Source organism: Panthera uncia, chromosome B1 (genome assembly GCF_023721935.1).
Source record: "Panthera uncia isolate 11264 chromosome B1, Puncia_PCG_1.0, whole genome shotgun sequence".
Taxonomy (NCBI): domain Eukaryota; kingdom Metazoa; phylum Chordata; class Mammalia; order Carnivora; family Felidae; genus Panthera; species Panthera uncia.
In genome coordinates, this window is record NC_064811.1 from 71,883,997 (window position 1) to 71,911,047 (window position 27,051).

A 27,051-nucleotide genomic window follows, 5' to 3' on the forward strand; every position below is an offset into this window, starting at 1 on the left:
ACAACATCTTGTCTTGATAAAAACCCTTAAGAAAGTAGGGATAGAAGGGACAAACCTCAATATCATAAAGGCCATATATCAAAGACCCACAGCTAATATTATCCTCAATGGGGAAAAACTGAGCACTTTCCCCCAAAAGTCAGGAACACGACAGGGATGTCCACTCTCACCACTGTTCAACATAGTATTGGAAGCCTTAACCTCAGCAATCAAACAAGAAGAAATAAAAGGCATCAACAAGGAAGAAGTCAAACTTTCATTCTTCACAGACAACATGATACTTCATGTGGAAAACTCACCAGCTAGAACTGATACATGAATTCAGCAAAGTTGCAGGACACAAAATCAACTTACAGAAATCTGTGGCATTTCTATACAATAATGAAGCAACAGAAAGAGAAATTAAGTAATCAATCCCATTTACAATTGCACCAAAACCCCTAAATACCTAGGAATAAGTCATAGAAAGTTTAGAAAAGAAATTGAAGAAGACACAAAGAAATGGAAAAACATTCCATGCTCATGGATTGGAAGAACAAGTATTGTTAAAATGTCGGTATTAACCCAAAGCACTCTACAGATTCAATACAATCCCTTCAAGTAACACCAGCATTCTTCACAGAGCCAGAACAAATAATTCTAAAAGTTGTATGGAACCAGAAAAGACCCTGAATAGCCAAAGGAATGTTGAAAAAGAAAACCAAAGCTGGAGGCATCACAATTCTGGACGTCAAGCTATAGTACAAAGCTGTAATTATCAAGACAATATGGTACTGGCACAGAAACAGACATGTAGATCATTGGAACAGAATAGAGGAACCAGATACGGAACCACAAATGTATGGCCAACTAATCTTCGACAAAGCAGGAGAGAATAGCCAATGGAAAAAAGTCTTCTCAGCAAATGGTGCTGAGAGAACTGGAAAACAACATGCAGAAGAACGAACCTGGCCCACTTTCTTACACCACACACAAAAATAAAGTCAAAATGGATGACAGACCTAAATGTAAGACAGGAAACCATCAAAATCCTAGAGGAGAAAACAGGCAACAACCACTTTGACCTTGGCTGTAGCAACTTATTACCTGACATGGGACCTCATCAAGATAAAAACCTTCTGCAAAGTGAAGGAAACAATGAGCAAAAGTAAAAGGCAACTGACGGGAAGATATTTGCAAATAACATATTGGATAAAGGGTTAGCATCCAAAATCTACAAAGAACTTATCAAACTCAACACCCAAAAAATATATAATCCAGTGAAGAAATGGGAAAAGACATGAACACTTTTCCAAACAAGACATTCAGATGGCTAATAAACACATGAAAAGATGCTCAACATCACTCATTACCAGGGAAATACATATCAAAACCACAATGATGTAACACCTCACACTATTCAGAATGTAAACAGTAAAATTAACAACTCAGGAGACAACAGATGTTGGCAAGGATGTGGAGAAAGGGCAACCCTTATGTTCTGCTGGTGGGAATGCAATCTGGTGCAGCCACTCTGGAGATCAGTATGGAGGTTCCTCAAAAAATTAAAAAATAGATCTACCCTATGTCCCAGCAATTGCACCACTAGGTATTTATCTAAAGGATGCAGAAATGCTGATTTAAAGGGGCACATGCACCTCTGTGTTTATAGCAGCACTCTTGGCAACAGCCAAAGTATGGAAAGAGCCCAACGTCCATCTACAGATGAATGGATAACGATGTGGTATGTATAAACAATGGAATATTGCTCAGTGATCAAAAAATGAAACCTTGCCATTTTCAACAACATGGATAGAGCTAGAGAGTGTAATGCTAAGTCAATAAGTCAGAAAGACAAATACCATATGATTACACTTGTATGTCAAATTTAAGAAACAAAATAAATGAGCAAAGGGAAAAAGAGAGGGAGAAAAACCAAGAAACAAACTCTTAACTATAGAGAACAAACTGATGGTTACCAGAGGGGAGGTGTGGAGGGGTGTTAACTAGGTGATGGGGATTAAGGAGTGCACTTGTGAGGAGCACCAAGTAGTATATGGAAGTGATGAATTACTATATTGTACACCTGAAACTAATATTACACCGTATGTTAACTGGAATTTAAATAAAAACTTAAAAAAAAAAGATGCAATGTTAAAAAAAAAATAAAAACATCCTTCAAAAAAAGCAATTTAACAAAAATAAAACAAACCCACAGTGAGATGTTGCTTCACATCCATTAAGATGGCTATTATTAAAAAACAAAAAACAAAAACAAAAACAAACCAAAGGGGTGCCTGAGTGGCTCAAACGGTTGAGTGTTGTATTCTTGATTTAGGCTCAGGTTATGATCCTAGGATTGTGGGATCTCGCTCTTAGACAAAAATCAAACAAAACAAAAAAACAAAAAAAAAACTCAGAACAAGTGCTGACTAGGATGTAGAAAAATTGGAACCTTTTTTCATCACTGGTGGCAATGTAAAAATTGTATAGGACTATGAAAAACAGTGGGTTCCTCAAAAAAGTTAAATATAAAACCTCCATGTGATTCAGCAATTTCACTTCTGGGACTATTCCTTAAAGACAACGACTCAGATACATGTACCCCTATGTTCACAGCAGCATTACTCATAATAGCCAAAAAGTAAAAATAATACAAATGTCCATCAACAGATGAATAAACAAAATGTGGGATGTATACACACAATGGAATATTACTCAGCTTTATAAAGGAATGAAATTCTGACACATGCTATAACACTGAGGAAGTCTGAAGACATTATCAAAGTTAAATAAAACAGACACAAAAGGACAAAAAGTATGTTTTTACTTATGAGATACCTAGAATAGGCAGATTCACAGAAATAGGAAGTAGAACAATGGTTACCAGGGGCTGAGGGGGGAGGGAATGGGCGATTATTTAATGGGTAGCAAGTTTATGTTGGAGATTATGCAAAGTTCTGAAAGTGGATATGTTGTTAAGGAGAGTTAAGGATTGTTACACAACATTATGAATGTACTACTGCCACTGAATTGACATCAAAAAATGGTTAAAATGGTAAATTTTATGTTATGGACATTTTACCACAATTAAAATAAAAGTTAATGAATTTATTACAATAATGAAAAGATACCACAAAGCAGAAATGCAAAAATATAGGGAAGAGATAATCAGTCCAAGGAGAAATGTGATATGGAAACTGGCAGAATCATAAAGGGAAGAAAAAAAATATTTCAGAAATGAAGACTAAATTATAAACAGCACAACAAAGGGGAACAGAAACCATTAATGGCCCAGTAAGGGATATAGAGGACATAAATGAGAAAAGTAGATATAATGAAACATTAAGAAATGAATGACAAGGATTTAAAAGATAACTACAGAAAATCAGTTTAATGAGCTCCAATATATGTGTTATTAGAGTCTTCAAAGAAGAAAACCAAATAATGGAGAATATTTAAAGAAATAATTTGGAGGGGTGCCTGGGTGGCTCAGTTGGTTAAGTGCCCAACTTTGGTTCAGGTCATGCTCTCACAGTTCAGGAGTTTGAGCCCCACATAGGGCAGAGCCTGCTTTGGATTCTGTCTCCCTCCCTCTCCCCCTCTCTGTCTCTCTCTCTGCCCCTTGCCTGCTAGTGCTCTTTCTCTCTCAAAATTAAATAAACATTAAAAAAGTAGTAATTGATAAAAACTTTGTTTCAATTGAAGCCTTGAATCCACAAATTGAAAAGGCACACCTTAGACCCAGAACAGTCCACATGAAGATGTATTCTAGGGAAATTACTAGACTAACAATAAAGAGTCCTTTGGGCAGCCAAGTAAAAATGTCATAATAAGGAAAGAAAATAAGAGTGGCCTCAAACTAACAGACTGCTGTATTTAACATCAGAAGACAGTGGAATAAGACCTAAAAAATATTAAGGAAAGACCGCATGCACCAAATTTAATAACCAGGTGTCCTTCAACTACAAAAGCTATAGTTTGAATATACAAAGGCTAAGGAAATATTATACACTTGAACCTTACTTGAGAAAACTATCCAAGGACAAATTTTAACCAATTAATAAAGGGCTGGGAAGACTTTGATGAAGTGACAAGTAAATAAATTTTTAAAAAGAAAAAAAATTTTAAATTTAAAAATCAATAATTTAAAAAATATAACCATGTTATACGAGGAAGGAATGAAGAACCTGGTATAATTACCCTCAAACGGGAAAATCTGAGGTCAAAACATTTCTAGGTTTTAAAAGAGCTGCCATGTAGTTCAGAGAACAAAACTAGAAAGTGATAACTTAAACCAGTTATCTGGAGACAGGTTTTAAGACACAAAGAAGAAATGATAGTCCCTTCTAAAGACAGAACAGATTTTCTCAGGAGGTGGTGAAGATCCTAACAATCAAAGATAGGCAAAAACAATGTGATGCTATTTGTCATCCATTCTACTAATGCAAATTTCTTTGAAAAGAGAAAATATTGGTAAGAAGCAGTGGATAAGAAACTGGTTAAAATATCTGGAGGGCAATTTGGCAATGTTGAAGAAAAACTGGGACCTCCTTCCAGCCTGTCCTCCCTCTAGCCTGGTCTCCAAACACAGGGGAGTGGCAAGTAACAGTGAGCAAGACTCCTATCTTAGACAAATGGGACCTCTAGATATTCACAGTATATTGTTACTTGGGAGAAAAAAGAATTCTATGAAACTAATGTCAAGTCTAATCTGTTTTTATAACTATAGGTTCATAAAAAATGAACCTATAGGACATAAGCACACATAGTACGTGTTTATTTCTGTTACAGAATCTTATTATTTTTTTTTACTTACTTCTATTTCCTAAATTTTATACACTAGACATGTATCACTGTTATACCAGGAAAAATGAAGGTTATCATAAAAAGTTAAATTCTCCATATAAAACGAAGTCAAGACCCACTGCTGACTTCCAGTGATAAAACACAGGGATCTATCTGCAAATTATCTCCCAAACAAAACAATACGAAGGTAAACAAAATTGCCAGAACAGTCATTTTAGGGATCTAGAAACTGACCAAAGGCAAACAAACAAATTGAGAGACACTTATTTGTGAAAAACTGATGAAATTTAGTAAAGAATAATGGGAGTTTGTGGCACTCTTGCCTGGGCCTACACCCTACTCCTCCTACCCCTCTGGTGGGGTTGCCACAACAGTAATGAAACCATCAGCTTTGGTGCTGGCTGAATTGATCTGAAGGACAGGACAAAACCCTTCACTCCCAGTAATATATCTGATAAAGGACTTGTACTGATAATATATAAAAAGAACTCTTACAACTCAAGAAGAACAACCCAATAAAGAATGGGCAAAAGACACAGATATTTAACCAAAGAAGACATACAAATGGGTAATATGTATATGAAAAATGTCTAGCATTATTAGTCATTAAGAAACAGCATCACAAATTCACTAGAATGACTAGGAAAATAAAAAGATAACAATACCATATGCTGGCAAGGATGTGGAGAAACTAGGATTCTCATATAGACAATGAGAATGTAAAATGGTGCAATCATTTTGGAAAAATTTTGGCAATTTCTTAAAACATTAAACATAAATTTAGAATATGATCCAGCAATTCCACTCCTAGGTCCCTATCTGAGAGAAATAAAATACATTGTCACACAAAGACTTGTGTACAAATGTTCATAGCAGCATTATTCATAACAATTGGAAATAACCCAAATGTCTATGAACCAATGAATAAGTGAACAAAATGTGATATGCAATAGAGTATTATTTGGCACTTAAAAAGGAATAAAATACTGATGCATGCTACAACATGGATGAGCCTCAAGAATATTATGCTAAGCGGAGTGTCTGGGTGGCTCAGTCAGTTGAGCGTCCAACTTTGGCTCAGGTCATGATCTTGTGGTTCATGAATTCCAGCCCTGCACTGGGCTTGCTGCTGTCAGTACAGAGCCTACTTCAGATCCTCTGTCCTCCTCTATCACTCCCCAGCTTGCGCTCTCTCAAAAATAACATTAGAAAAAAAAGAATATTATGTTAAGTGAAATAAGCCTGTCACAGAACATATATTTTATGATTCCATTGATATGAAATGTCCAGTAAAGGTAAATGTACAGAAATATTTAGTTAACATTTAGAAAATAGTAAATTAGTAGTTGTCTGAGGTTTGGGTGGGGGCAGAGGGGCAGAGGAAGGGAGGACAGATTGTGGGAATGGAACTAATTGTAAATGGGCACAAGGGATCTTACTGAGGTGACAGAATGTTTCAGAACTAGGTTGTGGTGCTACTCACATAATTGGTAAATTTGCTGAAAATTATTATAGTGTATATTGTCTTTTTTTATTAAAATTTTTTTTTAATGTTTATTTTTGAGAGAGAGAGCGTGAAAAGGGGAGGAGCAGAGAGATAGGGAGACACAGAATCAGAAGCAGGCTCCAGATTCCCAGCCGCCAGCCCAGAGCCTGACGCAGGGCTTGAACTCAAACTGCAAGATCATGACCTGAGCCGAAGTCAGATGCTTAACCAACTGAGCCACCCAGGCATCCCTGTATATTTTCAATAAGTATACTTTATGGTATGTAAATCACACTTCAAAAATGCTGTTAAAAACATAGAAAAGAAAGTGCTTAATAACTTTTTGCCAAAATAAGTCTGTGTATCAGTAGAAAGAATATACTGACGTCAAAATGCTTTTCCACATTCTTCATTTTATTTTTTTAATAATTTTATTTTTATTTTTAAAAGTTTATTTTTTTAATATGAAATTTATTGTCAAATTGGTTTCCATACAACACCCAGTGCTCATCCCAACAAGTGCCCTCTTCAATGCCCATCACCCACTTTCCCCTCCCTCCCACCCCCCATCAACCCTCAGTTTATTCTCAGTTTTTAAGAGTCTCTTATGATTTGTCTCCCTCCCCTTTTTTTCCCCCCCTTACCCTCCCCCATGGTCTTCTGTAAAGTTTCTCAGGATCCACATAAGAGTGAAAACATATGGTATCTGTCTTTCTCTGTATGACTTATTTCACTTAGCATAACACTCTCCAGTTCCATCCACGTTGCTACGAAAGGCCATATTTCATTCTTTCTCATTGCCAAGTAGGATAAATTTCTTTATCCATTTGTCAGTTGATGGACATTTAGGCTCTTTCCATAATTTGGCTATTGTTGAAAGTGCTGCTATAAACATTGGGGTTCAAGTGTCCCTATGCATCAGCACTCCTGTATCCCCTGGATAAATTCCTAACAGTGCTATTGCTGGGTCATAGGGTAGATCTATTTTTAATTTTTTGAGGAACCTCCAAACTGTTTTCCAGAGTGGCTGCACCATTTTGCATTCCCACCAACAGTGCAAGAGTGTTCCCGTTTCTCCACATCCTCGCCAGCATCTATGGTCTCCTGATTTGTTCATTTCAGCCACTCTGACTGGCGTGAGGTGATAGCTCAGCGTGGTTTTGATTTGTATTTCCCTGATGAAGAGTGATATTGAGCATCTTTTCATGTGCCTGTTGGCCATCTGGATGTCTTTAGAGAAGTGTCTATTCATGTCTTCTGCCCATTTCTTCACTGGATTATTTGTTTTTCGGGTGTGGAGTTTGGTGAGCTCTTTATAGATTTTGGATACTAGCCTTTTGTGTGTCCAATATGCCATTTGCGAATATCTTTTCCCATTCCGTTGGTTGCCTTTTAGTTTTGTTGATTGTTTCCTTTGCAGTGCAGAAGGTTTTTATCTTCGTGAGGTCCCAATAGTTCATTTTTGCTTTTAATTCCCTTGCCTTTACAGATGTGTCAAGTAAAAAATTGCTGTGGCTAAGGTCAGAGAGGTTTTTTCCTGATTTCTCCTCTAGGGTTTTTATGGTTTCCTGTCTCACATTCAGGTCCTTCATCCATTTTGAGTTTATTTTTGTGAATGGTGTAAGAAAGTGGTCTAGTTTCATTCTTCTGCATGTTGCTGTCCAGTTCTCCCTGCACCATTTGTTAAAGAGACTGTCTTTTTTCCATTGGATATTCTTTCCTGCTTTGTCAAAGATTAGTTGGCCATACTTTTGTGGGTCCAATCTGGAGTCTATTCTATTCCATTGGTCTATGTGTCTGCTTTTGTGTCAATACCATGCTGTCTTAATGATTACAGCTTTGTAGTAGAGGCTAAAGTCTGGGATTGTGATGCCTCCCACTTTGGTCTTCTTCAATATTACTTTGGCTATTCGGGGTCTTTTGTGGTTCCATACAAATTTTGCCTGGAACACCCTTCTCCTCAGATTTGGCTTCTAAGGCTGCTGCAGCCTTATCCATCTGGAGTTTGTAATTCTTGGCCTGATGAAGAATGGTGTTCCAGTGCATGGTCTTTGCATATGGGTTCACCTTCAACATGATTCTCAGGTTTTTCAGTGGATTCTTCTTGAAGATTCTGCGATGAATCTTCTTGCGTGGTGCTTGGAGGGCTCTCTGGATCTCAGGGCTCTTCAAGATTCTGCTAAGGTCTGTATTAAGCATCTTACGCATGAGAAGGTTGTAGTTACTCTTGAGGAAGGCAGCCTTATGCCATGTGCCATAGAAACCATCCAACTTGTGGAAAGAACTTTCAGTCCAGATGCAGAAACGTCCCACATGGCCCCCAGGAGTAAGTTTCAAATGTTCAGTTTGCTTACATTAAGCAAAGTAATTCTGGGGATGTTTCTGAAGGCCTTGATGATACCATTGTCCTCATTATAGATGAGGCAGGGTCCCCTACGCTGGATACAACAACGGTTTCTCATTTTGCCCTTGCCAGCTTTCATTCACTGAGAGGCATAGACCTTTTTGATATCATTCCAGGCTTTAAGTTTCTTAAGAAGCAAAATGGCTCCTTGGTCTTCTTGTAGCCTTCAACTTTATCTTCAACCACCAAAGAAAGTTCTGGAACCTTCTCAATACGATGACCTTTAGACATGACCAGTGCTGGTAAGGCTGAGGCAGCCAGGGCAGAGCAGATGGCATATTGCTTCTGTGTTGTGTTCACTCTGCGGTGCCAATGGCTCCAGGTTTTGGTTGGTGTGAACATGCGGCCCCCTTGACACATATTTCCAAAAGCACCCTGGCCAGAATGGTGAGTCCCACCACCTTGAACTCTAGGAATTCGAGCCATGGCTCTGCCAGTACCCCAAGACTCAGCACTGGTTTGATGACCTGCTAATTCACTGACAGCATATGGCTGTTGTTTTTGCACAAGCTGGTGTGAACAAAGTTCATGATATCTGGCTGAATGGGAGCCTTGAATACAGCAGGCAGAGTAACATTTTTGCCAGATGACTCCCCCTTTTTGGAGTACACGGATATCAATGGATGAGCACACGCCATTGCAGAGAGAGAAGAGGGCCACACTCCTCGACATTCTTCATTTTAATAGCACACATTATTGCTCTTCAGTAATTCTAGACAAAATAGGTAAATTCTGCAATGGGTCACTTTTAAGTAATTACTGCTTCTATACCAATATATAAAAAAAAATCTGAAAGCACAGAATCATTGTGGTGCTTAGAATCCCTTGGTTATCTGGGGACACTTTTCTGGCTCAGTCTGTGAAGCATGCAACTCTTGATCACAGGGTGGCGAGTTCAAGCCCTGCATGCGTGGAGCTTACTTAAAAAAATAAATATATTAAAAATAGAAAAGAATTCCTTGGTTATTTGGAGAAAGAGGGGACAGTTCTTAACGTCACTAATGTTAAACCTTTTGTTCATCATTGTTACAGTCAGTCTTAGCATAGCCAAGGAGGATTTAAACAGAAGAGAAGGGTCTTGCAGGAGATTGCTGTGAGTCGAATTTGAAAAATGCTCTTGCAAAGGCTATTCCTGCCATTGTTTCTCAACAAGTTTAGTGAAATGTAAAGCCAGAAACAGAAGGATGCTTTTTAAGAAGTTACAAAGACTCAACTAAAGTTAAAGAAGTAATATGATAAGAACTACAGTGTTAAAAACATTTCATTTTTGGAAAAATTAAGACCAAAACATATAGCTTCAGAAAATCCAAATGGGCTTAAAACCAATGCTGCATATTAGTACTTGCAGGCCTACCTGAATTATTTACAGTGTAAAGCACAGAAATAAAGATTTGTGTATAAGATCATTTATTTACATTTTAACTAAAACTAGTTTCTTAAATATTAAAGGAATCTCTTGAAATTAAGGCCAAAAGTAAATTACTATCATTGATAAGACAATTTTACATCACAATTCTCCTTGAACTGTTTTTCTTTAGCTTTTCCACTGCTATTCTACATTTTTTCTAGAATGAGCCATTCAACTGAGTTCTATTGTAGAATTTCAATTTATATCTTTTTTCATAGTAAAAATTTAGCAATCTTGTAATAATATCCTCTGTTTCATTTATACACACACACACACACACACACACACACACACACTTAGCATCTTTTTAAGACTTCATTTACCAGTTAAAATCTGGGACCTAGCTTTATTATCAAGATCATGGAATTCTGCCTTCAGCTTTGGACAATCATCCAGTCCTCCACATAGAGGAAGCCCTAACTGAAAGAAGGATAAGGGTTAAAAGACCTATGTGTGCTAAATTTCCAAAAGTCTTACAAACTGGCTGAGAGCTACCAATTCTGGGAAGTACACACTGATTCAGAGAATCCTAGAACATTGCAAGGATACCTCACCTATAACTCTAATTCCATGACTTTCCTATGACAAGTCAACCCATGACTACTCATCCTCTTCTTTCTTACTTGTGGTGATGGAGCACTGACCACCTCATGAGACAACCAGCTCAATTTTTAGATACTGCAATCTTTAGACACTTCCTTCTACTTGGTCAAACTGTTTCATTACATTCTACCCAGCTCTAGTCTGCCCTATGATATGCAGGGAAAGTCTATATCCTTCTATATATTAGACAATTTCAAGTAATTTATATATTTCAAAATGTATCTGTAAAAAAACTATAGATATTCAAATATTCAGTGCCTTCATGATTATAAACTAATCATTATTTAGTCTAGACAGCTACCATTCCATTTTTTGAGTAGTCTTTATTCTTTATTATTATTTTTTTAATGTTTATTTATTTTTCAGAGAGACAGACAGACACAGAGCATGGGCAGGGGAGCGGCAGAGAGAGAGAGAGAGAGAGAGAGAGAGAGAGAGAGAACGAACGAACGAACCTAAAGCAGGCTCCGAGCTGTCAGCACAGAGCCTGATGCAGGGCTCGAACCCCACTGACCATGAGAGCACAACCTGAGCTGAAGTTGGGATGCTTAACTGAGCCATCAGGTGCCCTGAGTAGTCTTCATTCATAATAATTTAAATATATGCACTCAATCAAAACTCAAACATGAGAGTTTAAACTAAAAAGTCTCCCTATCCCAGTTACTATGTTTCCTTGCAAAAGTTTTCTATGCCTAATTAAGGATATGCATATTATTTTTATTTATTTATTTTTTATTTAAAAAAAATTTTTTTTTAAACGTTTATTTATTTTTGAGACAGAGAGAGACAGAGCATGAACAGGGGAGGGTCAGAGAGAGAAGGAGACACAGAATCTGAAACGGGCTCTGGGCTCTGAGCTGTCAGCACAGAGCCCAACGCGGGGCTCGAACTCACGGACCGCGAGATCATGACCTGAGCCGAAGTCGGACGCTTAACCGACTGAGCCACCCAGGCGCCCCATGCATATTATTTTTAAAAAGGAAAATATAACTATACACTATTGTGTCTTTATGCACCTAGTTTTTGTTACTTGATCAATTTGGAGGTCTTTCCATATTGGCACATACAGCTGTTTAATATTATATTATCTAGAGATACTATACTTGATTTAACCCATCTTATTTACTATAATGTTTAGGTTATTTACAGTTCTTACTATTACAAGTATTTCAGCAATGAACATTCTTGCCAACATTTTTACATAATTGTACAAGTTATCTGTAGGATAAATTGCTAGAAGTGAGATTGCTAGATCAATAGGTATACAAATTATACATTATGACACATACTGCCACAGTGTCCTGCAAAGATGCTCCACTGGTCTACATCTTGATCAAGAGCATGTAATGCTGCTGTTACTTGTGAACGTACCATTCATAAGCTTTGGTCCATTTCTAATTTTTATTTTTTTAATGTTTATTTTTGAGACAGAGCGTGCGAGTGGGGGAGGGGCAAAGAGAGACAGGGATAGAGGCTCTGAAGCGGACCCTGTGCTAACACAGCACGCTGACGCAGTGAGGCAGTGAGCCGGATGCAGGGCTTGAACTCAAGAGATTATATGACCTGAGCCGAAGTTGGATGCTCAACTGAGCCACCCAGGCGCCCCAACTTTGGTCCATTTTTTAAAGGCCAGTTTTCTTTTTCTTACTGACTTGTAGGAACTTTTTCTACATTAAAAAAAAAAAAAAGTAAATTTTTTTAAACCTGTGTATTATAAGTATCTGTCCTAGTTTTGGCATTTTTAAATGTTATTTGGGATTGTGCAGACATTTTAGTTATTTGTCAGAAAAATTCACCAATATTTGTCTTTAGGGTTTCTAGTTTGGTTCTTCTTCAGAAAGACACTACTTGATCCAAAATTATTGTTTTATGGTTTTACTTTGGTATTTATATCCTTGATCCATCTCTAGTTTAAAGAGTAAAGAAGAAATCCAGCAATTATTTTTATTCAACTGGCTAGCCATTATAATTTCAAATGTTTTAATTTCTGTTAATATCTGATGTGGTAGACACTCCAAATTTAACAATCTTAAAGAAGTAGCTGTAATAATTCAAAGTTGTTGCAGCATCTTTTCCCATAAACCAAGTTCAGAATGACAAATTTTTAAAAAATCTCGAATTTGCCTGCTAGTTACAAAACTTATATTTAGTTATATAACTTATATAAACTTAATTATGCTATGATTTGCTACCTCTTTATAAACCATTGGAAATCCACAATTACAGATAATAGCTCAAGTAAGGTTTCTTACAGTTTCTATTTCAGAAACTACTAGACACAAGCTTCTTTATCTTTGGAATTTCAGTTGTGTAAATCACTTTAAGATTTAGATTGGATTAATCTAATTTATTACCTTAGCCTAGTCTTCTTTACCCAGTTACCCCATTCTTCCACTTTATATGCTTCTTCATGTTCGTTTTCACCAGTCACTAATGCTTACTTACAATCTTCTGCACAGAGACATTAAACCAATATACACGACTAACTGTGCTTCAAATGAAACTGAAATTAGTAACCTAGATACTAGGGACTTTACCCATGATCAGATTCTAGACACTAATTTTGACCATATTTTTGTTTGATTTTTTATTTCTGTATGGCAGAGATGAAAATTCTTCTTGCAATACAATTCAGATTTCCATAGGAAAATTTACATGCTTTTGTTTGCCTGTTACTAATCTTGTCTTCCTCTAATACCTCATCAGTTTATTGTGGAAAAACAAAAGAGTAAAGGCTTAATCCTGTTTAAAATTTGGTCTAAATCCAATAATATCAACAGTCCCTTCAGAAGTATAATCCATCTGTAAGGACAGTATTAAGGAAATCACCTTTAAAAAAAGACATAAAGTAGACTGCCACATAACAAAAGTAATTTTTTTATGAAGTTTTCAATGTATTTTTACATTACTGTTTTATTTGATTCTGACAACAATCCTGTTTAGGCTGTTGTTATCCCTACTTGATAGGTGTGGAAAGAGAGAGGTTAAGTTTATTGCCCAGGGTCACACAGCCAATAGCCAATAAGTGGTTGAGCCAAGATTCAAACCCATGTGTCCTGCCTCAAATCCTGCCTCATTCCAGTTCATGACAAGCTTCCCAAAACCAACGCAAAGCAAGCCACTGCATGATGAAGTTTATCAATTAAGATGTTTTGGCTGCATGTAATTGAAATTCTAGTTCAAACTGGCTAAAATAATAAGGCCATTTATTATCCCATTATACTAATACAAAGGAGTTCAGGGGAAGGAAAGATTCTAAGCTGGTAGATTCAGTGGCTCATGAATGTCACCACTGTTCTGCCATTTGCTGATGTATTAAGATATCCTTAGGCTGTCTTCCCTCTTGATCCATAGATTAGATATCTGTCAGCAGCACCTGGGGTGTGTAATTCCTTGTTTACATTCAGTAGGAGAATTAGAGACAGAACTGCTTTATCCCAATTATGGAGCATACATCTTTCTCTTTGATTTGAGCATTTTAGGTTATGCGCCAGAAATAGTGTTTATAAATATTCCATGAGGTACTTCTCTACATTTCCAAACCACCTTTGCATCATATGGGAACATACGACTAGTTCAAAGAAATGAACTTTAAGAGAAATGAATCACTTCCAGAATGAGGCAGATAAAAACATGTGTACCTTCTCTATTTCCTTTTATCCCTGATATAAACTAGGGGATACACGGTCAAATGCTGAAACAGCAAATATCTCACAGAATGGAGGCAGTCTGGACACTAGAGTCCCCAGATGGAGGAGAGATTCAACCTGCATCAGACTGTGAGTAATCCACAAATTTATCTGTTTCCCCAAGCTACTGAGATTCCAGGGATTTCCTGTTGGGACCCTTGGTATTAATTACCCTGATTAAAGCAGATTACATGCCCACCTGAGGGAAAGCTATGCCCTGACCAGCCCATATATCATCTGAGATGGAATGGATGTGCAGAATTACTTGCATTGACTCGATGCAGTTTTATAGTAAGAGAATTCATGTGTTATTCAGCTGGAGACTCAAATGATTTTTTAAAGTACAAAATATTTACAATTATACTGCTCATTCTCATAAATGGCAAATTGTGCCATTTTCACAAAAAGTACCATCAAAGATTGAATGCTTTTGCAGGCATGCCTTTAGCTTTATGAGGGTCTTCAAAAGACCCATTTAAACATAAAATACACTGAAGTCAGACATTAGGTTTTATAGTTTCACCTACCGTTTCTGTGCTAATATTTATTGAACAACTACTACTGCCAAGCCCTGAACAGTATGTAAGAGATACAAATAAGAAAGGACACCTGTGTCCAAACTTTACTGTCTGCTAGTGAGACAAATATGTAATGTCAAGGAAGCTGAGCAGATGGTCAAATGTTCTTTATCAAGAAAGCATACTGTTTAATAATGTCTAAGGTCAGAGTAAATAACATAACCAAGATTTAAGCTCATGTTTGCCAGTTTCCAAAATGAGCCTACATTCTAAACTCCAAACAAACAAAACAAAAGAAAGACAGAAAACACAGAAGATGGAAAAAAAATGAAGAAATCCATCATGGCATTTAAGAAATGTAAATGTAGTCTGTTTGTGATGAATTTGGTGCCAAACATCAAACTAGAAACAACAAAGATAAATAACCACGATGGGTTTTGAAACTTGAATTTGCAAAATATTTGTTTGTTGTATTACTTAAGACAATTCAGTTCAGCCAAATAGAGAAGGGAAAAACAATGAGGAGAAGTACAACTAAGTTTCAACAATACGTAAGGAGATAGTGTGGTGGACACAGTTGACATAGATAATTAAGTAGAGATAAAAGAAACAAGTTAAGCACCCAACAGTTATGAGACATCAAATATTCATCTCTTAAATGAGTCACCCATTGATTATACCCTTGCTGGCCCCATGTGTTATCTGCCTGAGATATGCAGATAAAAATCCATAGCCGTTCAGGAGTCTATTTTAGCAAGTTAGAATTATACCTAGGCGCACTTGCCTCTGATGATAGAGCAAGCTGTGTTGGCTCAGTCATGTTCCATCTGCTGAGCCCCCTGCACACACTCAACACTGGTCCTCAAAAAACCCACTGTGACCAGGAAAGGTTGATGTGGTAGAGAAGACGAGAAACAGAACAGACAAATATCATGTAACACAGGACTCAGAATGTGGGCCTTTCATCCCACTGAAACCCTTTCTATGTAGGTAAGCCTAGCAGATCTTTCCCTCCTTGCTTTGTGCTGTGTTTTAAGCTGTTCAGTAAATCTGTGACTAGAATATCATAATATGGTTTGTGAACCTTTCTGTACTAGGACCACAGCTCCTGCTTGCACTATGGGATAGACATAAAGGTAGCTGAGGATACACAGTGATGAGGCTACAGGAGTGGAGGGGTCAAATTAGGGACAAAGGCTACAAGGCCCAGGACATCATTAGAATTGTTCCCAGCACCAACAAAAGTTGGAGTTAACTCAGGAGGAGTGGACTGCAAGGCCTGGATAATACCAACAGAACTTACCTACAAATTCACCGAAGGTTTGCTAAACACACCAGAGACCAGAACATCCACAATATAAAAATCGACACGCATGTATTCTGGGCCCCTCTTTCTTCAGCCATTGGGATATGGCAACTCCTACTTGCAAGCCCACCTTCCTCTAAATACCCAGATGCCACCTTGGACAGAACAGCAGGAGGTGCAAGAGGTCCGAAAGACTCAAGATTTCACCTGACAGAGCTGGAGTCCTCTCAAAGTGACATTTAAAGCTAGAAGAGACTAAGGCAATATTAACTGGCAGGTATGGTTCCCATTCCGCCTGGATGTAGTTTATTGAGGAAAAACAGATGTTACAGTGAGGAAGCTGCAACTTCTTTGTAAATATGAGTAGTAAGTGAAATTTTGAGCCCACTTTGGCTTTACTAACAGTGCTAGTAATATGGGAAGAGATGAAAAGAATGAGGAAGAGAAAGGTGGTTAGTCAATGGACATAGAAACGGAGGCTCTTTGAACTCCAATGAATGGAGTGTTCCACTTCAACATGCACACGTATGCGCGCGCGCACACACACACACACACACACACACACTACAAATATCTAGTATTCTATTATTCTAAACAACTATCTTCAGTATCAGGATATCTGAGCCATTGCTACGTATAAGATATGTCTAGGTAAAGAGGTCCCAAACTAAAAACAAGTATGCCAGCCCCTATGCTTACATTTACATAGCTCTCACCTTTCTGCCACAAACATGAAAAAAAATATTTTTTTCTCCTTCAGCTATGTTTTTCCAGAAATACTATGCTAAAAATCCTAAAAACATAAGCATTTCCTATAAGTAGAACTGGGATAGAAAAAAAAAAAAAAAAGGCTAACCTGAAGTTAAAGAATAGGAATGACTGAGAATCACTCCTCTACTAGAGTGAATAATCTCTTATATAGTATGATTTTCATGTCAACTTTACATGAAATTTTGCATATACTTTGGATTAAACTAAGGAAAAATATTCAGTTTCATACATGGGTCAGTGTGCACTTCAATCAAGGTAGAGATCAATGCATGCAGGCCACAGGCAAGAAGTAAGGGTCTAATCAGAGATGACTGTCTCAGGCCAAATAGGTTGATCTGCTGCTTCATACTCTACACATTTCCTGTCCTAAAGTATTTGTTTTCCAAACTTGGAAAGATGAAGTGAAATAGAAGGTCACTATTTTACAATAGAAAAAAAAAAATCAGATTTTGAAGAAAACTCTTGGGAATGATAAAAAGATAATCACCTGGATACCTGGATGCTACAAGGCTCAGGGCTAAGAAGAAAAGAGACAGACAGGCACACAGGATACCAAAAAGTTCCAAGCACAAAAATGAGGGAGTTTTACTATGAAAATTCAATCTGTGGGGCTGATTTACCATGTGGTAACCATTTGGGGCATATGTGTAAAAAATTGCCCACATATCTCTAGATGTTTTAGGATGCCATCACAACCTACCACAAATCGCAGCTGTTTCTGAAACTTGAAAAAAAAAAAAAAGAAAAAAGATGTGACCTGTGATGATACAGAAGTCAGCAGATAAAGTTGATAATAAAGAATAATATATATTTCTCATTTAGCTCTTCTAGGGACAAACAAAATGCCCCCTTGGAAGACAATACCAGTTTATAAATACAAGTATGCTTGATATATATGCATTTTCTATATATTGAAATAAAAACTTAAATCATAGCATTCTGTAAATTGTATAATTGACAATACGTGGTTATTGCAAAAGTAGCATCGACAGAACTGGTTTTGAAATTTATTAATTCAGCCCTAGAAATACATGCATTTTCTCATGGATTTTACATCAGTGGTATTTATTGATGCTACTGTATTGTAACCAGGAGTTTCTACAGTCCATTAAGGTTTCACAAACATTTATCAAACAAGCTCTTTCTCTGTCACTTTCAGCAACCATGCTTCAACAGAAATTCTAGCATTACTAAGAGAAAACAAAAATGTGAACAGAAAAAGGTCATACACATACCCAGAAGGAACAAATTCGTGGTTATTTTAATTCGTTCTCAGTCTAGCCACTAGACTTTTCCAGTAACTACAATTAAGCATTCATATTTAACTCATCTATAATAAGGAAGTCTGAAATGCTCGAGAATGCTTTACTTTAAATCAAGTTGTCCTAACCGCATAAACTCCGGCATACTTCTTCCTTCATCTTTTTTGGAAAGGCAAACAGACAAAAATGCTGAATGCTGCCCCAAACACTGTTTAACGTCCATTTGAATAGATAGGCATTTAAGTAACAAACCTTCCCCCACCTCCTAGAAAGGAAAAACAAAATCGCACAAACATCTCAGCAAAACCAGGAGGGCACAGGCCTCTCCTCAGCCCCGCCGTGTCCACAGAAGACGGGGGCGGCCTGTACTCACACAGATAGCGAGAGCGCCTGCCCCCATTCTCGCAGGAAGTGCCTGGTAGAAGTGATGAAGACCAGATGAAAACATCAAAATGACAGCAAAGTACGAGAATTCCATTCAGTAGATATGATTTCATTTGAAACACAGTTCCTAATCCAGAGGCCTCAGAGGGAGCGAAGAGCAGCTCCTAACATTTTCGGAAGCGTGGTTTTGCTTCTCACTCGGCTGAACCCACATGGCTGGCAGGACTGCCTGGAGTTGAAATCTGATCCAGAGCGTCTAGTATTGGCAAGTAGAGGAGGTCATGTGACAGGGGCCTTAAGCTGCTGACATCTTTTTCTTAAACCTGACTTGCCAGATGCCACACACAGGCTTTCTCCGGTCAGAAAACACCCATCACCTGGTGGTATTCATTAATAGGAGGACTAAGTGCAAAACAGTGAATATGCAAACCTGATTCCTAGTTGCTAGTCCTAAGAAAAATTCACATATTCACACTCAGGTTTCAATCTGCAGGCACATGCCTCACTTTTCTGAGACACTTTTCCCTCCCACTGCCCCTTAGAAACTAGTTAAAGTCTATCAAAACATTCTTCCCTCCACCTTTAGTCTATCAGAATTGTTTTAAGTAAAAATACTTTATTTTATGCAACTCTTACCACTTCTCATTACTTTTGAATTATCTTATTCACAGACACTGGTGATCAACGTAAAACAACATGTTTCTAGACTTCCACAATTCAACATATGTGATTTATAGTGTGGAAAATCAGCCTCTGGTTGACCTTTCAACAATGTCCTACTTCACATGCTGTGTCATTAGAAAATGTGACAGACTTTACAATTTCCAAATATTTGAACTGATAGCTAAAATATCCATTTCACATAAGCCAGAAGGACACTGTCCTATTTTTTTATTATCACTTTTTGGTCAAATCCTTTTTAGTGGCACATTTAAGAGAATGCTGACTAATACTGCGTGAGAAGTTTCACTTTACCCAATTTTAGAAGACTTAAATTGCCTCAACAACAAAACATAATAAAATTGTATCTTAAAGGCACAGGGTGGGAAGACCAGGGAAAGCTGAAATCAGTTCCCATTTCAGTACTTCCCTTCAAATGTATATTTCCAGCCAATCAACAGTGCCCACAGCAAAGCCAGAGGACATGACAAAGTCCATTTTATTTCAGTGCATGCATTTAGAACATTGCAAAGACACTTCCACAAGTTGCACTAACACAATCCCAAGGCCAAACAATGGAATGGGAGTGGGCGAATGGACATAAACCCCTCCACTGAAAAATAAAACTTTTTTCTGCTTCCACCTAATGTAGATTTTATCACTTCTGCTTTCCATTTACCCATTAGAAAACTAGGCTATTAAAGAAAATTATTATAAAACAGACTTTTTCCAATACATTAAAATTTTGTCTTCTTTTTCTGAGGATACAAGTACTGCCAGTCTTTGGTGAAAAATAAAAGCCTAAAGATTAGGTCAATTTTTATCACCTATACTGGTTGAGGCACTATGCAACAATATACAATGATCAGAAAGACATGATACCTTCTCTTATGGATCATTCAATGGGAGGAGAGAGGAATGAAAATCAATAAGGCTTTTTAATTAGTCATCACAGAGGCAGTAACAAAGAAGCAGAGATGAGGTAGTGAAAAAATAACAAAGGACACCCAAAAACATTTAACATATTTCGATTCTATTTTTTGTTTTTGAAAAACATAATTTAAATCTAATTTGTGAGTTTTCCATCCTAATTTTTTTCACTTAACATTATATCACTGACATGCTCCCATACTGTTAACACTATAAACAATTTTAATCACATACAATATTACGTTCTGTATATATAACAGTTTTTTTAGTCATTCTCCTATTTTTAGACATTTACATGGTTTCTGATTTTATGTGTGTATGTGACTGTAAGTAATGCTTTATCCTCATTCTGATTATTTTCTAGTCAAGACTCCAGAAAGTGAAATTGTTGGATCACGTTGAATATTAACATGTGCTAACGTTGTTGACACACATTGACTCTGGCAGTTTATAATCCTCAATTCACACTACCCAAGTTTGAATATTTTGTAAAATATTTCATAACTTAATAAATGAAAAGGACTTCTCACTTAAAATTCAGATTTATCATTAAAGATAAGAAAATTCATTAGTCATTTGTATTTTCTAATCCATGTGTGTCATTGTCCATTTATCAAATCGTTACTTAACAAGTCTCTTTTAGAAGCTCATTTTAAGGATTAAATGATATATAATCTATAAAAAGCTCTTAGTATATTACCTGCCAAATAGTAATAAAAAAGCAATTTTGGATGCTTATCATATGGTTGGATTATTTATCTATTTGGAATATTTTTTGAAATATAGCAAAAAATGAGGATCTAAATTGATTTGATTTTTATTTTTCATTTAACTACTGTGGCCCACATGGTTAATTCTTTCCAGTATGCAATCTCTCTTTCTGATACTATTAGAGCTTCTTTTCCCTCTTAGTTGGGGCTGAGCCCATAGTTGTTCATCTACAGATTACATTTCCCAACCTTTCATACCAGTAGATAGGGCCATGACTCATTAACAGAGTGTGAATCGATTGGGTATGTACAACTTCTGTGTCGCATGATTCATAGGATCCTTCCTCTTCATCACATGTTGGAATGTGAATACACCTCACTTGGATCATACAGGAGAAAGAGTCCCAGGGGATGAAAGACTGAGCAGATGGAAGGAACCTAGACCTCTGAATGACCTTGTGGAGTATGGCTGCATTAACATGCTTGTATCAATTAGACTCCCATTGGAAAAAGAAATCAAACTCTCAAATATGTTACTATATTTGAAAGTCCTGTGTGTGTGTAAAACAAGTTTGTCTTTAACCTAATATACTAACCAAATGACTCCCATTTATTGAGCAAGTTTTTCATTTCCCATGTATGATACTATCCTTACTATATATTAAATTCATATACATACACATACACAACCAGGGTCTTTTTCAGACTAATATATTCTATCTAGGTTTTTCTTTCTTCCATAGTTTGCCTAGTTTTATTCCATATCCATATTTGAATAACTGTATCTTTATAATTGACTTAAATAGCTGATAAAGATAGCCTTCTCTAATTATTTTTTCAAAACTTTATTGCTCCTTCCCAATTTTTCATGATGGATTTCAAAAACATTAAGTAATGTTAGAACAAGTTAGAACATCAAAATATTATACCTTGCATTATTGTTCCTAATACATATATATAATAATACTACATAAGGATGACAAAAATCTAGTCCTTATTTTCACAAGTACTTGTACACTATTACAAAGTGAAATTAGTACTGTGCTAAACTTATCCTTATTTTTGGTAATGACTATATTTCACGGCAAAAAGATATCCTGAATAGGCCATTTAACAAACAGAACTAAAAACATTCTTCACATCAATGTCTTTCCATGGAATAGATCTAAAATTGGAGTCCGAAATAATTTTCCTCACCCCTAAAGAGATGCAAGTGATAGTAGAGTCTAATTCCAGAAAGTTCTCTGAGCTGACAAACATATATATTCCTAAGTATTGATTTATAAAGAATCTTAAAGATATACAAGGCCCAGCCAAGAGAGTTGTTTATATAAAATATGAGCTATCACTTTTTTTTCCCAGAAAGAATAAAGAAATTGTAACAAGTATTTTTCAGAATAGTTCACTCTGGTAGGCTAACTCCATGACTACTCCCAGAAATGCTGAAATACCAGGTCAGAAAAGGATCCCTATTTTCAAGATCTGTGGGCTCCCTGGAGGAAGGGACTTCATAAAGGATGGTCAGATCCCTAGGATGCTTCATTCAAATGACCCTGTAAACTGGGGAAGTTTGATGAAGGGATCTAAAAAGGCCAAGTTGTCCTCTAGCCACCAAAGAAGCTAAAAATCCTTCAAAGTCGATCTCTCTGATGTTAACTGGCAGAGCTACCAGTTTTCAAAAGACAAAATCTCTTCAGCTGGAGTAGCAATAACAGTTGTCAGAACAGCAGCGGTCAGCAGTTACAGTACTGCTGGCCACGTAGCAGAGACCGGCGAGTATCATGGGGTGTGGTGGTGGCGGCACTGACAGCATCAATCACCTGATGCCCATTGGAAATGGGACATTGGAGGCTTTTCCTTCCAAACTCAGTCTGCCTATACTCCAGCTCTACCTCTATCCCAGCTACTTCTCCAGGAGTACACTAGCCTGGACCAGAATCAATGGCATCCAATCAGACAGGGTATCAGTAGTCAGTCAGCAACTATTTATTGTTTATATACTATCTCTTGACCAGAGAGGTTCAGATATTTGGGGTTTTGAATCTCTAGCAGCATGTGCACCTGAAAGATTATTTGCTCTAGGTCAGCAGTCAGCAAACTACAGTCTGTGAGCCACATCTGGCCACTACAGGCCCCTTCCAGCTACTCTAGATCAACTCCGGTTGCACCCATCTGTTTATATAACATGCCTGGCTGCTTTGGTACTACAGTGGCCAAGGTTAGCATCTGCAACAGAGACTGAACCTATGCCCCACAAGGCCTAAAACATTTACCATCTGACCCTTTACAGAAAAAGTTTGCTGACCCTTGCTGGTTGGCTATTCAGTAACATTACTGGGCATGAAAATCCTTATATATCCAAAGAAAGACTCTTCTATGGGCCTTGGCTCCTTGGAAAATAATGGGAAGTAGGTCTTTCTTGGGTTTATTAGTCTATTTGTTACCACTGCTCCATTACCTGGCCTTGGGACTATTCTTACCTTCTTCTAATTATTTTCTGAAGGATTTTCCAGAAAGAGGTCCAGTTCATAATCTGATCATATTTCTGTTCTGAAGTCTAGGTGAATTCTCATCCCATTTGAGGAAAAAAAAAATTACAATACTCCTAGGAAAAGATCGAATGTTCTGTAGCCATGGAAACAAATAGCCAATATAACTCATTTTAAACCTGTTCAATTGATCAGCACCTTCCCTCAGTAAACCAAGTAGTTTTGCAAGCCAACCTATCAGTAACAGCCCAATTAAGAAGGGGCTCAGTCTAATAAGTAAGTCTTTGAGTGTCAACCAATCAATAACTGTCTCATTTGAGTAACCACTCTCCTTCCAATGATGTCACACTCCTGCAAACCCACCTGTATAATTATCATCAGTCTGCTCTGCTCAGAAAGACCATGCCTGACCATCAGAGTTTTCCCCTACTGTGACAGTAAGTTCAGCTTTGTCTTTTTGTCAGGTACATAGTGTTGATCTCGTCATTCTTTGACACATCCTTAGTTTAGACATCCCAATTCTGTGGGTCATTATTTAAGCCTTATTGTTTGACCTGCATTTCTATTATTTCCTCACTTGCTTGCCTAACGTCCCTTTTTCCAGTTCTGTTTATGGCCCCACTTAACGCTTGGCATGTCACTTGACTAAGGCTAGACTGGATACTATTCCCTATCCCTTCCCTGGAAGCCAAAGCAGATCCACTTTGCCAGCGTCCACAGAAGGAGAGAATCAGGACCCAGTCCTGTAAGAAGTGGACAAGAGTATTGATGGGAATTGAGAGGTTCCATTCCTCAGTCCGGGAAAACTAGACAAGAGCTGCATTTTCTTTTGAAAACAGTTTATTTTCCCACTAAGGTTGCTAAAACCATAATTTAACTTCTATATTCCATAAGCACTTATATAATAGACAATGTGTACCTATTAGTATTCGAGGAATTATGGCTAAGAGGAGGTATGAATAATGGTATAGTACTTGAACTATGAAGTATATGTAAGAATTTTTTTGAGGACACTATTTGCAAATCTTGAGAAGGTATTCCGTTTGGCCATTCTGTCTCACCAGCATAGTGATTTGAAAGGCCACATACCTAGGTGGGAATTACTAGCAATCAACATAAACACTTTAATACCCATTGTTCCTTACTCTGCCTGCTTCACAGTTTATGATTACTTCACAGACCCTGAAGGCACTTGAGTCTTAATCCTTCAATTAACAAATACAATACACTAAATTGTATAATCAAATTTAAAATGTGTGCCCTTAGTACTTAAGAATTTGAAGCCAGGGGGCGCCTGGGTCGCTCAGTCAGTTAAGCATCCAGCTCTTGATTTCAGCTCAGGTCGTGATCTCATGGTTCGTGGGACAGAGCCCTGCAGAGCTTGCTTGGGATTCTCTTTCTCTGCCCCTCCTCCATGCTTGCACACTTGCTCTCTTTCACAAAAATAAATGTTAAAAAGAAAAGAATTTGAAGAAAGCAAAAAACAACAACAACAACAACAACCCATGATGGATGAAGGTCACTGGAGCTAGAGCCGCAAGAAGGCAGGTGTTGAGCGGACTTCTACAGAAGTCACTGATTATGAAGGCAGGGGAGGGAGAAGGCATTCTTATGTGGGTCTTTGTGATGGGCAAAGAGACAGACATTAGCATGAAAAGTAAGGGACTTTAAATAGAAGAATAAGAAATCTAGGCAGGACCTCAGTCATGAACGAACCACTGTATGTTCTTAAATAAATAGCTTGACAAAAGTGCTGCCAGATTAATCTGAGGTCTGACTAAAATGTGCTAAAATAAAAAGGAAACTTCTTATAAATAAATGGACCCTGTTAACAATTGCCCAGCTGAGAGGATAATTTCTTGAATTTAGATACTGAAAGATAAATCACAAACTTTGTAGACAGAACTTGTAAGACTGATAACTGACTTTATATAAGAGGCAAAAGAGGTGTCACGTAGTCAAGAACAGCATGAAGGAAGACTCTAAAATTTGTTTGCCAGGACAATGAAATTGTGCCAAGTAGTGTATCTTAAACGCCAGTCTGCCTGGCAAAGTTCCAATTTATGCTTGTTGATTCAATGCAGTTATTAATAGCATCGCTTTTCACTCTTAAAAGTGTTCTGGAAAGGTGAGGCTGAGGGAGGTGACAGCGAAGGGTGCTGCCAGAGTATCAGGACTTGCTCTACCAGGATCCTAAGAAGGGAGAGTTCAAGACTTCCATCTTTATATGTGGAATCTTAAAGAAAGAAAGAAAGAAAGAAAGAAAGAAAGAAAGAAAGAGGAAAAGAAAGGAAAAGAAAAAAAGAATGCCACTAATATGGAGGATAATATCATATAGTCTAATTAGAATCCTAGGAGGAAATCAAAGATTGGACTAGAAAAACATTTTTCAAAATAAAAGCTGAAAAATTTCAAAATTGATAACAAACATTAACCCTTAGCTCTACAGACCTCTAGAAGGATAAAGAAAACCACTCATATTTTTAACAGTGCTAACAATGAGAGTTAAAGACCAAAAAAGCCTTTAAAGTAAACCAGAAAAAGATGCTTACTTTTTTAAAGTTTATTTATTTTGAGAGAGACACACACACACACACACAGAGAGAGAGAGAGAGAGAGAGAGAGAGAGAGAGAGAGAAAGCAGGGGAGAGACAGAGAGAAGGAAAGAGAGAGAATCCCAAACAGGCTCTACACTGTCAGCATAGAGCCCAATGTGGAGCTTGAACCCATGAACTATGAGATCATGATCTGAGCCAAAATCAAAAGTCAGACACTTAACTGAGCTACCCAGTCGCCCATGGAACAATAGGAGTTACAACTTAGTTCTCAGAAGAAATAATAGAGACCAGAAAATAATGGACTGATATGTACACAGGGTTTTGAGGGGGTGGGGTGAGGCAAAGAAACTCTTACAAAATTAAAATTACATATCCAGAGAAAATGTTCTTCATAAGATGAAGGTGAAATAAAAACATTTTCAGAGAGAGGAAAGCTGAGTAAATTTGACGTTAGTGAGTTCACACTATAAGAAATGCTAAAAGGAGTTCTTTGGGTGAAGGGAAGTGATACCAGATGGAAAAACTGGATCTACTAAAAGGAATGAGGAATGTTGTAAGTGGCAAATATGTGGAAGCAGGTTTGATTCCCAGCAGAAGCTGTGGGTGTCTTGTGTGATTTGCTGTGATTCTGATGGACTTTGGTGTCCTGAAGGGACTTTAGGCAGCCTCATCATTTGGCTTCAGCATCTCCTAAAAAAAAAGTTACACAAGATTATGGGAGCTGAAAACATGAATTCCAGTCCTCTTCACTTCCGATTTCCTTGGGGGGTGATGGCATGGTCAATGATCCTTGGATTTGTTCTCTCATCTGAGAGTGAAGTTTTCACTTAATATCAACTCTATACAGAAAGGAGAAAAACCTAAGTGTACAACTTACCAACAATTTGGAACATAAAATTCTTAAAGTTTAACTATCTTAAGAGAAAGTTGGAGGACCTAGAATCATCCTTAAGAGATAATGGCCTTTGTAAGGAGTTATCAAGAATGGCAAGAAGGGAGGCAACAGATGAAAAGCTAAATGGGTCCAATTCTGTACTTGAGGGTGAAACACATTTTAAAGAAAAAGAACAGAAGAAAAATCTAAA

At 37.3% G+C, this 27,051-nt stretch overlaps 1 protein-coding gene and 1 pseudogene across 2 annotated transcripts in view; both read right to left on the minus strand.

Moving 5' to 3' along the window:
• FAM13A (family with sequence similarity 13 member A) overlaps positions 1 to 18,857 on the minus strand; it is a 330,318-nt gene extending 311,461 nt beyond the window's left edge. For both annotated transcript variants that reach the window (XM_049630875.1, XM_049630874.1), the window contains exon 1: positions 18,609 to 18,857. In XM_049630875.1, coding sequence (XP_049486832.1) covers positions 18,609 to 18,713 — 105 coding nt within the window. In that variant the 5' untranslated portion in view covers positions 18,714 to 18,857. The remainder of the gene's footprint in view (positions 1 to 18,608) is intronic.
• LOC125922929 (60S ribosomal protein L4-like) lies at positions 6,381 to 11,429 on the minus strand (annotated as a pseudogene).
• Positions 18,858 to 27,051: the final 8,194 nt, after the last annotated feature.